Raw genomic sequence first — 14,794 nt, forward strand, 5'->3', positions numbered from 1 at the left:
ATGGATTAGCAGTAAAATAAATCTAGAAACCAGTGTTGTTGTTTATTTGTTTATTTATGTTTTAACTTGAGGGAACCTTTTGTTTGATGGATTGCTTATATGTATATTATACTGATGTGTTTAACATTGACATAAAATCTAGTAAATATTGTACTGTGGCTTCAAATTAAGACTTTAGTTATATCATTATTTTAGAGACAACCATGTCTTTTCTTCTTAAAATTAGTGATAGTTCAAGTGTCAAGGGGCTAAAGAATTATTTTCTAGTCAAAATTTACAAAGGTAGAAAAAAACTGATGTATATCCACATTTTAATCAGTCATGTTCCTATTACCCTTGGAGATTTGTTTATCATCCATTTATTGAGAAAGCAGTAGGATGGATAACGAGCGTTAATAAAAATATAAATGATAAAAAAGCGTCTGTAGGTAATGCCCCTGATTTGGGAGGTCCAATGGTATAGCTATGTTCCTCCATTTAAGTTAGAATTCTAGTAGCAAAGGAAACCATGCCAAGAAGGCAGCTGGCTGTGGGGAAGTGTTATCCACTGCTCAGAAGGTTTAGGCTGAATTTCCAAAATGTGGAAAGGAGAAACAACATTCCTCGTTTGAAACTATTTTACTACATTAGTTTCTATTTTTATTTTTCTTTAATAGTTTGCTTATATAAATAATACCAAAAATCCAAAATCTGTTTTAGAAAGATCTTTAAGTTCTACTGATAATCCTAAATCAATTTTTAGTATAGGTCTATCTGGGCTCCAAGAATACCTCTTCACCAGTCATTCAATAACTGGGGTACCATTCTTATAATTTGATTTGTATTGCTACAGTTTTAGTCAAAGTCCTATAAATATTACTAGTTGTTTGAGTTTCTGTATTGTGTTGTTTAAGTATTTTTAACAAGACACCTTATTAAATGAGAAAGTACTATGGTTCTTTAACACTTTTTATGTTTAGCATGATTTCTTGTTGAGCTGGCTATGTGTGATCATATTTTACAGTACCATTTTAATGTCTTAACATTTATCCGCAGTGTTTTGTTTTTATTTCTTTTTTTGTTTCATTTTATTTCATTTTTGTTTTGTTTTGTTGAGACAGTCTTTCTCTGTGCAGCTCTGAAAGTAATGGAGCTTGGTACATAGACCAAGTAGGCACTCAGGTCCCAGATGTCATCTACTTGTTTCTTCCTCCTCAGTGCTGCAGTTAAATGTGAGTGCCACCGCATCCAGCCACAGCCACACAACCCAGAAACTGCCATGGCTGCTGTCTACTCAGCGCACAGGGTACATGGGAAATCTCCCTATATTCATCCTCTCTGAAGCATTCAGGGACTCTGGGCCCATTGCTCTTCTTCAATCTTCACGCTGTTCTTTACAGACCCTAGAATCTGAACTAGTTGATAACTTCCTCCTCTTCAACATATTTCTTATACAGTATAGACCCCTGTCCCAGGCGATTCACCCTTGTCCTCAAGACCTGAATGATGATGAAACAGGAACCAGAAATAACCATCAGTGAACTAAAAAGTAAAGAACCGTTAAAATGTGTAGGAAAAAGAGAGTGCCTTCCTCAAGACCGTGTCCCTGGTATTTCTGTTAGCGGTCTTCCTGTCCTCCCTGTCCAGGCATGCCTTCCCATTGACTGATTTGCAGATATTACTGAAATTCAGAAGCCCAGACACCAGGGCCAGCAGGAGCTGGAGATGAGAAGGCTGTTTGTTTCATTTTTTGAAGTGGTTAGAAAACAAAGTCAGACTCTCAGATCTTGGGAAATAGAAACAGTTTTGGAACTGACTAAAGGCACAAATTATCATGCTAGCAAGGAAAGATGGAAGCGTGAAGGCAAGAAGGAACGAGGAGATATGAGGATGAGCCAGTGAGCGCTTGAGGTCTAAGACGGACTTGGAAACCTTGATTCACACTGTAGTGAGAAAACACCTAGCACCCTAGCTCAGCTTCAAAACTAAGACTGTAATCTGGATTTGCAGGTCTTTTTGCATGTAGCAAACATTGTGCTCTCTGAGCCTACAAAGCCTGACTGGAAATGCATCCAGATGACAATGTATTTGGATTTTGGATATTAGATACTCTCTTATGTAATATATAAGGGAAGTCACCTGACCTTCCTGTGGTTATTTCTTCTTGGATATATTTTACCATCACAAATAACTGTAACTCCTCCCATTGTGATATTAGCCTAAATAAGGAATCTAACAAAAAGTGATCTGACATAAGGACTAGGTTTTTTTCCTCATAATTTTAACACATTCAAAGGCCACAAAAAGCAGAAACAGGATGCCTAGTTTTTGAAACTGTCTAGGATACTTGTTTCCCCAATAACGTCAAAATATCCTTACTTTTTAAGAACACATCAAAACTTAGCTGAGAGAATTGAGATCTTACAAACATTTGAAAAATTCAAATTCATAACTATATAGCCATTGATTTATCCTCAAATAATTCAGAGGTAATCAATATTATCTCTATTTATACAAAATAATGTAGCAAAAGAGAAAATATTGTGGATTATGTCTAAGGTTAATGGCATTAAAACAAACAAACAAACAAACAAAATAAGGCCTTACCTGGCCTTAAAGTTGGTGTCCCCTCGGCTGACCCAGATCCCAGCTGTGGAGCTGAGGCGTTGGCCCTTGCTCCACGTTCTGGTTCTACTTTGATGACAAGATGATTTATACAGTACTTTATATCATGAAATCAAATGGAGGAACTCTTCTCTCCTCAGTTTTCTCAGCTCACCAGGTAGAATTTAAACCATAGCCCCTAAGGGAGATGGGCTCTAGATTGAAATGCTATCTGAGCATTCACAAGGCTCTGCCCTCTGCCACTGCTTCCTCAGCCACAGCTCTTTACGACAGGATCTGTAGATGGCTGTGCCTCACTGGCTAGGCCATTGGAGATATATCCTGTGATGTCACAGAACCATCGTGGGTCCCCTCCTTATTGTCCTGCTGTCTCTCCTACGCCAACAATTCTCCTTTGTATTTACACGAATTTACCCAATAAAGACAGACACCTGCGCCAACTGCTAACGCATTCCAGCTTCCTGATAGTTTCCTCAGAAGGTTTCTTCTTACTGGGTTGTCCCTGGTGATAACATATTGTGTCCGACATGAAGGATGTAGCTCTGACTAGCCCACAGAAGCATCTGATATCGGCTTCCACAGTGACTGGTGAAAACTGGGATGATAGAGAGGTGCCATGGTTTATGTTAAACCACAAGACGCTGGCAGTGTGGAGCACCTTGCAGTGGTGGGAAAGGTTCCAGCTGACCTGACAATCTTTAGACGAGTATACTTTCTGCCCTAGACTTTATGTTCGCAGTCAACACACTCACAATGCAAACATACTTATAAAACCATTTTTCATGTAAGCATTTTTATAGGTTATATTCAAAATACCTTAAAATCACACATTTAAAAGATCCAGCACAAGTAATATGCTAAATAAAATAGAATAAATGTTCATATATTTTTGAATTATGTCAAATTAGTCTGATTTGGCACATGAAATAGCCATGGTTTTCTTTGTGCATCTAAGCTTTATAAAAAGTGATTAAGAACCACAATCTCACAGTGTTATCATGAAGTAGTGTAGTGCCTAAGGCTAAGCCACATGATATATTTAATACCCAAATTATTTAACAAAGACTATATGACATAATGCAAACTAATCCTATGTCAATTGTCTTCAAAATTGTGACGTTTCTGTTCAATAAAACCTTACTTATACGCTGTATCTATATATGCAATTATTTTCTTTTGTGGTACTGAGGACCGAGGCCAGAGCTCCGCACACGCTAGGCAAATACTCCACCATCAAGCTGTCCCACAGCCTCTACTTTCATTACAGGAAAATAGCTTCAAAGATTTGCCTATGTTTTGTGTTTCTTCTCCTCTATTATCATTGGAGCAAAAAAGCACACAGTGAAGCGCCTTTCGCCATGTTTAAGGTTTGTGTTGTGTGTACCTTGAATGATTTTCTCAGACTTGAAACAAAGCAGCTTTACTTCACCAAAAATCAATTCATGAGTAGAGGATGATTGCGGGCGGGGCTTAAGAATATGATATAACACTTTTGTATCAATGAAAGATGACTGTCAGCATCACAGAACCCTCTGAGTGGAAGACGAAAACTGACATAAGCTGGGTAAGTCTGTGATCAGTCTTAGTGCCAGATACACCACATGAGATGCTGGCTCCCGTAAGGCTCACATGTCATTTCCTCAAACCTCTAAAAATGTTCATTTCTAAAAAGAAGTTAGATTACTGTATAGAAGGATGTGCTTGCCTTATAAATAACAGTTTTCAGAACAAATGAATTTTTATTTTCAAGTTCTTAAAATTTATTTTAAGGAAAGCCCTTTTTAATATTACAATTGTCCTTTAAAGTTTTGTGAGACCCTACCTAAAATTAGTCTCCACATTACAGATTGTCTCTCAAATTACGCATATCAATATGATGGAAGTCAATTCAATTGTGTTCATGGTGACCACATAGAATTCTGATTCCTTCTTTGCCTACCCAAAGGTAACCAAGAATTAAGGATTTCTTTTTTTCAGAATTGGTAAAGCCTTCAGGAGGATGGTTATAAATTGGACTTTAAACGTATTTGAAAATATCACCAAAAAATATTAACATCTTACAGTAGATTTTAAACTCTGAAAATAGAAAAACAAAAAGGAAGAAGTGAGGAAAAAATGGAAAAGAGGCTTTTACTTACCAGGTGTGAAATTATACCGAGCTGAGAATCCCATAGACTCCAGCTCTCCATCAGCAAAGAATTTAATCCACAGGAATCTTCCACTGGATTTTATCACAGGTGGATTCTGTTGCCCACAGAACCGTCCAATTATTGGAGAAAAGCCAAAAGGTCCATCTCGAACTTCGATGTGATCAAATTTGCACTCCCAAGATGGTTCAATGGAGTACTTTTCATCAAAGTAGAGTTCAATGCACTGCCTTGGGGCAGCTGTAACAAACAGAAGAGAGCCTACGTGTAGAAAACTGTTTCTTAAATCCCGAGGAAGATTTGCTGACTTTGTATCAGATCCTGTTTGTATAGTGTTCAGCACAACCCTGCAGAAGAATTATGTGGAGATGCGCTGGGAGGACAGGCTTGGTACTACAGGGACACGTTCACTGAAGAACACCGCAAGGCTGGCCTTTAAAACTGATGACGTTGCACAAAACGCTACCGTGAGGCGAAATGACCGCCATGGCACAAAGCCCCCGTTAGCAATGCTCTTAATTCACGCTAGAAGATGTAGCGGTGTGGCTCTCGCTTTTCTTACGATCTGTAGTGTTCAGGTTTATAGCCAGAAGCCACCTGAGAATTATCCCCATGACGGTCACACAACCACTGAAGTAGTTGCAGCTAGGTTTTCTGATTAGCTCTAAGATATTAAGAATAATGGTCCCGGAAATAAAATGCAAACCTCATCATTCTCAACTTGAACCTCAGTGGCATTCTCATGTACTGAGCTGCAGACCAGCGCACTTGCCAGCTAGAGGCCTTGAGAACACCGGACTTCCACGCTCTCACCGTTCCTGAACCAGCAGGTGAAACACTTGGACCACATCTTGTTGCCTAAGGCAAGGTCCTCTCCAGCTGCTCTGCATTTGCTCCCTCCTCCCAGTGTCTGCACTCCCACAATTTAACCTCTCCTCATCAAAGGAGCATTTCCTTTAATTTCTATTGTTTACTTTTGTTCATTTCTGTTTTCTGTGCAGGTGATTGAAACCAGTGCCTGTCACATAATAAAAAAATGTTCTACCACTAAGATACATATCCAATTTTCTAAGACAATCTTGTTTAGCAAAATTCCTCTCTCAGACTGTTCATCAAAGCAAGTTCCTTGTTACCTAAGCACAGTATATGTCATCAATTATTTTTTTAAAATTAATTTGAGTAAGTTAAAAATAGTTTACTTTTATAAATATTTCTGCAGCTCTCTGAAATATAGAGGCATGTGATGGCCTGGTAACCTTATAAATCACCACACTAATACATATTTAATATTCCTTCACACCATTCCTTTTTACGACCAAAACAGTAATAACTGCAATTCCTGTTATACCCAGCTATAATGGCATAACATTAGTAGAAATATCAGTGCACATATATCCAGGCCAGAAACCACTGTTTGCTTGAAGCCTCCGTGAAGAGCTTCCTTTTTACCAGGGCTTCTGCATGGACTAACCCTTCCAAAAATTTGGTCACAGCAAATACTGCTTCCTATGTGGCCAGCAGCCATTCTGAATGCCTGGTGTCCACACTCTTCTGTTCCTTAAATGTGTATTGATCATCACAATCTCTGACCTAACCATTAAATTTGTGCAGGCATGGATGCCAATGATTTATCTAGAATTGAGATATTTTATAACTTAGAAATTGGAGACTTTTGTAATAAAATATAAACTCACTGCTCTTCAAGTCTAAAATTGAAAATCAATAGCAAAGAGGTCAGCATAAGTTTAAAGATTATTCTCCAAAATAGGTTTAATCTGTAAAAACACTGCCAACTCATTATCCACTGAGGGAAAACATTTATAACTCAGGCCACATTTTATCTGACATTAGTACACATGACAAAGGCCAACAGCCAGAGGAAGTATGAGAGAGTTGAAAGAATTTTTGTTAAATGTTTAAAACTTTCAAATTGAAAAACATCTTTTAAAACTATCTGAGAAATCATGTTTTTATACAGCATATGCCTCTACAAATATAAAGACAAGTTTTTTAAAGAAATGGGATCTGTTTATACACATACCACTAAGTGTCTTGTTGAGTTCATTATTACTTTATGCTATGAGCCTGGACATACATCTGCCCTTTGATAAGCATGAAGAGGATTTTAATAGAAAATAAACTACTGCAGCATATGAGAAATCTTAGGCTAAGGGAAAGGAGACCAAGAGCACTGTCTTGTGCTAATTTACTTAGCATCCAAAGTGTCATCACCTATCAACTATAACCACCTGTGTCCTCTACCAGGAAATAGCCATCAAGTGTGAAGAAAACATATTTATTTTTATCTTCATTCTTCTTCTGACTTGCACTCTATGCAACAAAGAGAAACATATGACTCAAGTCTTTTCTAGCAGCATATCCTCATGCACCTTCTGGAGAATTCTGTTATACATGGATAATTAACTTTCCTTTCACTCAGCATGCTGAAATTGCCTACACATAAAAATCTCCTGAGCTAAAATTTTAGGAAACACCAACTAACTTGCTGAAAAGTAAATGTGCTACCCAGAGTTGTTATCGTAGACATACAAATGTGTGATTACAGTGTGGACAAGCTGAATCTCTCAGGGTCCAGCTCTATAAACTTGCTTTTTCCCTGTCTTCAACTTGTTAGAGTAACATCCTCCTTCTTTCTGTTTTCCCTAGCCAGTGAAGTTGCTTTAGACTTCCATCCATCTCTCTGAGACTCTTGGGATGAAGGGTCAGTGCACACTCACTTGGTGCACACGTATTGGTCTCTCCTCATCTGAAGGAATGCTAATACCATCTGAAACCCATGAAAGCATCTTGTTTTCCACACCTGAGAATGTACATGGCTTTTGCTTTGCTTTGTTTGTTTGTTTACACTTTATCTTACCTTAAGCACTTGGGCCTCTTAGCATTGTTACTTGTTGCTGTTATAAAATACCTCACCAAAAGCAACCAGGATGAGAAAATGTTTATTTAACTCACAGTTCCAAGCTATATCCCTCACTGAGAGAGAACATGAAGGCAGCAGATACTCAGTCACATGATTGCCCAGGGAGCAGAGAGCAATAAAAGTAGGGACTGGCTCTTCCCTTTTACAGTCAAGAGCCAGTGCCCTTCACCTGCAGGACGAATTTTCTCACCTTGGTAAGATATACCCTCATAGGTATATCCACAAACTGCTCACCTACTCAAACCTCGGGCAATGAGACTACCTTCACAGGCATTCTACATTGTGTCAACAATCAAAAAGATAATAATGCTCTCCTTCCCTCCGATTTCTAATTTACCTATTTTCTACTGATTAAACAATTCCCTCTAGCTATAGGTATGTGTAATTGTCCTCATTGAAAATGTGTTTACTGTGACCCCTGGATCCTGCATCTTCAAGTATTGTCTTCCCTCAATCTTCCCGTGACTGGGAGGTGCCTCCCTCCCACTCTTGTTAACCACAGTACTCATCCTAAAGTCATAAGCAGACTCTTAGTGCTTCATATAATAAACACATATGCCTGTTTGCCTCGTTTTTCCTTGTAACAACTGTCACTTGGAAACCGACTGGTTATTAAATCTCATCTACATCGACTCCGTGACTTCCCTACGCGATTCCCCTGCTTGTCTGAGGCTCCCTCTGAGACATAATCTGGAGAGACGTCTCCCTATTCCTCCCATCCCAATAGGCTATGTTCCGGAAACACATCCCCAGCCTCTCTTTATTCACGTGATATCAGGGCATTGGGTGTTGTTAAAACCCAATGGGATGATTTTGAAATCAGATGATGCCTGAACCTCTATGCCCAAGGAAACAGGCCTTCTAGGCAAAGCCCCAGACATCTATATTGGTGGTGAGTTGAAATATTAATGTTCTAAATACCTTGTTCGGATTTTTTTATTCACATGAAACCCTCACAAGCAATCTCTGTATTTTTATTCTATAAAGATGAAGAATAAGCATAGAACTGAAAGTCCACGTACCTCTTCTCTCCAGGAGACACACTTATAAATGGCAAGATTGAGCACTGTAGTATCCTTCAAACTCTGATCTCTCAGCTCCCACCCAATCATTTGCATTCAAGCTCCTAAACACATCTCGCTTTCCCGGTTTGCTCTGTCACCCTTGCCAATAGATCCAGTCCCTTTTAGTGGGCGGTGTTTAGTGCCTCCTTGGTTGGTATCCTTTTCCTTCACTTATTTTCTCATTAGTTCTGTGAATTCTCAGTGGTACTACATTGTCTACAATTACTGTATGAATTTCAAAAGGTTTGGCCCCTAAAATACAGATCTTCTTTTTAAGACCATCTCTCTCTCCTACCTTTTCCTCTCTTTGCCTTGGTAGGAGTCCTAGGTCCCACTTCTCTGCCCATGGCGGTCTACAGAAAAGAGCACTACCACCGATGTGCCCGTAAAAAACAAAGGACAGCATCACAGTTCTGCCTTCATCCTCTCAGGTCAGCCATCCTGCATAAACTTTGAAGGCCCTGAGTTGCTCAGACTCCCCAGGCCATATGACAGTACCATAATTCTAGTGTTTTGAAAGCTGTGTTCACCGCCTGACTGCAAATTCATAAACAAGTGGCTACAGCATCATTTGACTTGAATGAGTGGAGTCCTCTTTCAAGAGTTCAAACACTCATAGCAAAAGAGGAATTTCTTCTCTTTTCCTCACTTTATTTTGCTTTCGCCCTAAATACAAAAATGAAATGAGACCATCACACTCAAGGCTGACAACACTTGGCACCAAAGCAATGCACAAGCTAGTGCAGCTGGCAGGCAGTACTTCACTTCCGAGTTAAACTTTTAGGTGCGATAACTCACTCTGATGTTCTTCTCTCATAATCTAGCAGTTTTAAATACTGCTCTTTCAAATACACATATTTTTAATCTCAACAAGACCTCTCTTTGTCTTTATTTCCTAATTAACAAAGTTAAAATACCTTCTTATGAGGAAATGTTTCAAAATTTAGTATGTTCTTCAAAAGTTCATGTTATATTAGTACATATAAGTAATAAATAGGTAACATAAACTTGGTGAAAATAACAGCTGACTTCAACCATGGGTCCCAATGTTTTCATTTTTTTAACAAGCCAAAACTGACTGATGTCTGTTTTAGTTCATTTGTTTTATCCTGTAAACAGCAAAGTTGATGTACTTTATGTTATCTTTGATTTAAAAAAACAAAACCGCACTTTAAGCAATGCAAGAGGAAGAGGAAGGTTCCTGGCATGTATGAAAATGAGAATAAAAAAAAAATCAGAGAAACAGAAACCAGAGATTTTTACAGCTACGCGATTGTGACTCCCGTGTGTGGGTACACACTCCATTTTTACGGTTTTCCCAACACCGTACCGTAGTCTGCAGGTGTGCATGGTGTGAATGATAGTAAGTTCTATCTTATTTGAAACTAACACTTAAAATTTAGCTTTATCACTGGGAGGCATGTTCACATATATTAAATGCTTTCTCTATACATAATCAAGAGGTAGCTCAAGGTTAAAAGAAATGGAAAATATTCAGAAGGGTGAATCTTTTTTTTTTTAAGTACATTTGTCCTTCAGGTTGGAAAACAGATGAAATCTTCATAAGTTAGAACCCATACTGACTTGAAAATGTGATTATGTCATTTGCAAGTACAGAAGAAGCCAAATGACATTCAAGTGAGTGTTTAGAAGACGTGATTATAGATCCACCTTAGATATTTACATGGTTATTGGTTGCTTGTTAACACTGAAGGAAACACTAACAAAGAGTAGTTATTATAGTTATTGTTAAACTAGTAAAATACCAGTTTCTGAAAATGTCATAAATCAGCATAGCCTGTCAACTACACAATGATTCTATTGTTTTAGAGTACTGCAAAAGAAGGTTTTTGTTTGTTTGTTTTGGACTTGTTTCATTTACCAGATTTATGTTTGCTCATAACCCATTTCTAATAATTTCAGTAATAAGCCTGATTCTAGATTCAAGGTTATTTGCTCATTGAGAGATAGCTGTGTTCGGTATCTCTGGAATCAGTTTTGTAATGTCTCCGAGCACATCACGCACTCGGGGCTCTCATGGTGCTGAAAGGAGCCCTGCTTCGGCTTGTCTCCCTGGCTCTGGCATTCCCTCCATGCTTACCTTCTATGATGTAGACACACTCTCTGTCAGGGGGGTACTTGCTGGGATAGTTGGGAGAGGTAAACACACCTCCCTCTGCGTGCTTTGTCCAAGTTCCACACTGCACTGACTTCTGTGTTTCCGAAGTGATTTGTTTCTCTGTAAAACACAACAAATGTTTAAAAGGAAATATCACCAGGTGTGGTGGCGCACACCTTTAGTCCCAGCACTTGGGAGGCAGAGGCAGGTGGATCTCTGTGAGCTTGAGGGCAGCCTTGTCTACAAAGCAAATCTAGGACAGCCAAGGCTACACAGAAAAACCCTGTCTCAAAACAAACAAACCAAAAAAAAAAAAAAATAGAAAAGAAAAGAAAAGAAAAAAAGAAAAAAAAAGAAAAGAAAGAAAGAAAGAGAAATATCACCCAGTATTTTATAACACAAAAAAGTAGAGAGAATACTCTCCTAATATCCATTAGTAAATTAATTTTGAAACGGTCTTTTAGTCAAAGCCAGTCAATTATATATACTATAAGATGTTCAGCTGTTCTGGAATACAATGGGGATGGTAAAATGGGAAATTCAAAATAATTAAACATCTGCATTAGAAATTTTCCAAAGAAACACACCTGTTCCTTTCTTGGTTGCTCCAGCAGAATACAGGATGATTACACTTGCTATAACTGAAACAGAAAAGAATATGGAAACTTAGAATCCACCTCAGAAAGGACCAAATCTTATAAAACTGAAAGACATCTTACAGATAACATGATACCAAAATAGAATAATGTTATCATCGCAAATCCTACAACCGTGACTCAGAACTTCGGGAAACTACTTCAAAATGTTCAAAGGAAAGCTTGGGACTCCCAACAGGAAAGCACTTCCTGTGGAAGCTGGACTGTTCACAAACTCCTCAAAGCTCTAGATAGTGCTGCAGAGGCTCTGCAAATGTTACACAGACTGCAGTGAGATTTCAAGATCTCTCCTCAGTAAAGGACCCTTTGTTAACAGCTTTGTGGGCGTCCTTGGAGGAAAAGAAGGGCCACATGTAGAAGAAACAGAAAATCAAAGGGCCAAATCTCCATGACCCGTGCTAACACATGGCCAATAAGCTTGGATTTTAGGACACACACAGTCACTCCAAGCCTATGACAGGTGGGGTGGGAAAGCAAGAGAACACAGGTCAAAGTGGATTGGTGGGAGTTCTGCTTGCTTGTGTTAGCTTAGTGTTTGGTTGGTTGGCTAAAAAAAAAAAATTTAAGTAAATCCCAACTAGTTCCGTGTGTGACAATCTCCAACTGTAAATCCACCATTTCTAACTTAAACTGTGGTTCTTAATTGACTATCATCCGGAAAGCACACAACAATTTTGAGAGAGGGGATTTCTAGAAGCATCCACAGAGTCAATTCAGGGTCGGAGACTCTGGTCTGTAACAACGAGAAATCTGCAATGCCACAGCAACCTACACTTCTGTTTCCTTCTTCCTACTTCTCTCAAAAATGTCTAGAAAACCTGAGACGGGAAAAGTGTTTTGTTTTTTTTTAATCTCTTCTTGGTAATAACTAACATCTCTTCTGTTTCATTTTAATTATTTATTTTGAACAATTATATAAAATATCTTGCTTTGCGTATTTCCACCTAAAGCTAATTTAGGGAAAGGATGTGGGGGAATAATTCAGTCATTTCATCACAGACGCTTAAGTATCAACGCGTAAAGATAATTAAAAAAAAAAAATCTGGATCTTGACATTAAGTTTCGACGACTTATAAATTGTGGTACTTTATACTTTGGCCAGGTCATCCACCTACTCTTAAGATTGGTCACCTGCGTGTGTGTGTGTGTGTGTGTGTGTGTGTGTGTGTGTGTGTGTGTGTGTAGATAGATCTTTCCTACTAACTTGCTCTCTTTCTACAACTCCCTCCCCCACCAGAGGCATCCAAAGGCTCAAGGCATACTGTCGTGCACACTTGGCCCTCTTACCCTGCTTTGATGAAATCATACAGTGTTGAACTCCTGGATTAAGTACATCCCTTAACTGAGAGCGGCACAGGTTCTGCCAACCACCGTCTTTAATGACTTCTGATCCCGTTTGCCTCCAGTCCTTCCTTCCAGTCTAACGCCCAAGCATTACCACACTCCGAGGCAGAATTACAGCAGAGGCTGGCATACACTCTTCCTAAAGGCCCTGGGTTCAGGTGTACACTAGCTTACCTGGGGAATGAAAGGCCGGCCCTTGGACCCCAGGACCCCACGAAGGAGGACTATTCTTTCTTGCTCTGCAAGGATAAATCCTGCTGCCTCCCTCTTTCCACCTGCGTTCTCTCTGGGGCCCAGCATCTCCTGCACGTGTCCGCTTTTTAACTACATGCTCCTCTGAACCACCCGGAGATCCTGGCTATGGAGAGATGGTTTTCCCTGACCAACTCTGAGGTCCAGCGCCACTCTGTGCGCCGCCCCCGCCGCCAGGCTGTATGATGCTGCAGTACTGAAAGTTTGCATCTGCCCCAGACTCCAACGGACTGCGGGGTCTGGCTGGAGTGGTTGGCAGGGCTTTTCCCGGAGCATGGGTCTGGGAGGCGAGGTGGCATCACCCCGAGATCAGATTGGCACGCTGGAGAGGTACTCACTGTGAAACAAACTGCGTCCATAGATCATGTCTGTGCGTTACACCAGAGGCTCCAATCTCCACTAATTCCATTTAGAAACGGGGAGACTTCGGTGGTGGGGAGAGGATGAAGTCCAGAGATGCTAAATATGCAAACCACGGGCAAAATACAGTAGGGGGAAGCGAGAGAGGAAAGAAAGCGATCGGAACTGTTCTGTCTTCCGCCCTTGGCTGCCTCTCGCCCTCCTTTGCTCTCTCACCGCCTCGAAGCCAGCATCTCCACCATGACGCTCGCATCACACCCGGGCGCCGACCGCCACCATGAGCACCGCCGGCAGCAGCGCCCTCCTCCTCTGCATCATCGCCGCCGCCGCAGCTGTCAGGAGGACGCGGCGGGCAGTAGGCGCGCGGGCGGCGGCAGGCGCAGGGCGAGCCCCGGGGCGCCCGAAGCCGGGACCCGACCTGGGCCGGGCAACAGTAAGGGCAGGGCGGGGGCCGGTCCGGATCGACGGCAACAACTGGGCGGGCGACGGCGAAGGCAGCGTCAGGGGCTTGCTCAGTCGCCAGTCTCATCCACCAGGAGCACCAGGTCCGAGCAGCGTTGCCGGGAGGATGTCCAGCCGCAGCCCTCCTCTCTCCAGCCTTTGAGGGTCTTCTGCTGAGGCATTGAAAGCAGGAGACAGGGGTCCGTCATGGGCTCGTCGGGCTGCGCGCCACCTCTGCGATCTTGCAGGAAAAGGAGCCCAAGGGTGGGCGTCTGGTGGGGGGGGGGCGGGGAAGGGCTCAAGGGTGGTGGAGGGGAACACGGGGGTGGTTAAAGAGGGAAGGGAAGGGAGGGAGGGAAAGATCAGGAATATGGCAGAGTTACCAAGTGAGCGCCTTAGTCATAGCTCTGGTTTGCCTGACCCTCCAAGAAGCCCGAAGCCTGGGTGAGACTGGGCAGCTGAGCACAGCCAGTGGCCCCTGGGCTGCTGCGGGGCGGAATGGGGCGGAGGCGACAGCAAGGACATCACAGCAGCTTGGTTCTTGGGGGATGGGGAGGGGGTGAGGACCAGGCTGGGCTCCTTCACTCAGCCAGCTCAGGTAGTAGGGGCTAGAGGAGCTTCTCGAATTACCTACTGCTTCTCAGAAGAGGGTGAAAGACGTGGAAGGGGGAGGGGCCACCAGGAGTAAATGCCTCTTTTGAGTTTGGCTTTTCACTTTTTAAAGGTTAGAAATGGCCCCTGTCTCCAGTTCCCTTTCTAGCCCCCTCTCTTCTGGGGGGGGGGAGGGAGGGTTAAGGCTTCACCTTTTAGCTGGCTGGCCTAAAAGCGGAGGCCCCGGGAGCTGGAAGAAAAAGGAAAGCAGTAAA

At 41.4% G+C, this 14,794-nt stretch overlaps 1 protein-coding gene across 2 annotated transcripts in view; it reads right to left on the bottom strand.

The window, feature by feature from the left end:
* The window catches only part of NETO1 (neuropilin and tolloid like 1), a 120,570-nt gene extending 106,693 nt beyond the window's left edge, over nt 1-13,877 (bottom strand). Inside the window, exons 1-4 of one of the 2 annotated variants that reach the window (XM_084778027.1) lie at nt 13,466-13,808; nt 11,463-11,516; nt 10,858-10,995; nt 4,743-4,991 (exon numbers count right to left, since the gene is read on the bottom strand). In XM_084778027.1, coding sequence (XP_084634153.1) covers nt 4,743-4,991; nt 10,858-10,995; nt 11,463-11,516; nt 13,466-13,493 — 469 coding nt within the window. In that variant the 5' untranslated portion in view covers nt 13,494-13,808. Of the gene's footprint in view, nt 1-4,742; nt 4,992-10,857; nt 10,996-11,462; nt 11,517-13,465 lie in introns of both variants that reach the window. The other variant, XM_084778028.1, reaches the window with a different exon arrangement.
* Nucleotides 13,878-14,794: the final 917 nt, after the last annotated feature.

This window comes from Acomys minous (assembly GCF_964271855.1).
Source record: "Acomys minous genome assembly, chromosome: 4".
NCBI lineage: Eukaryota > Metazoa > Chordata > Mammalia > Rodentia > Muridae > Acomys > Acomys minous.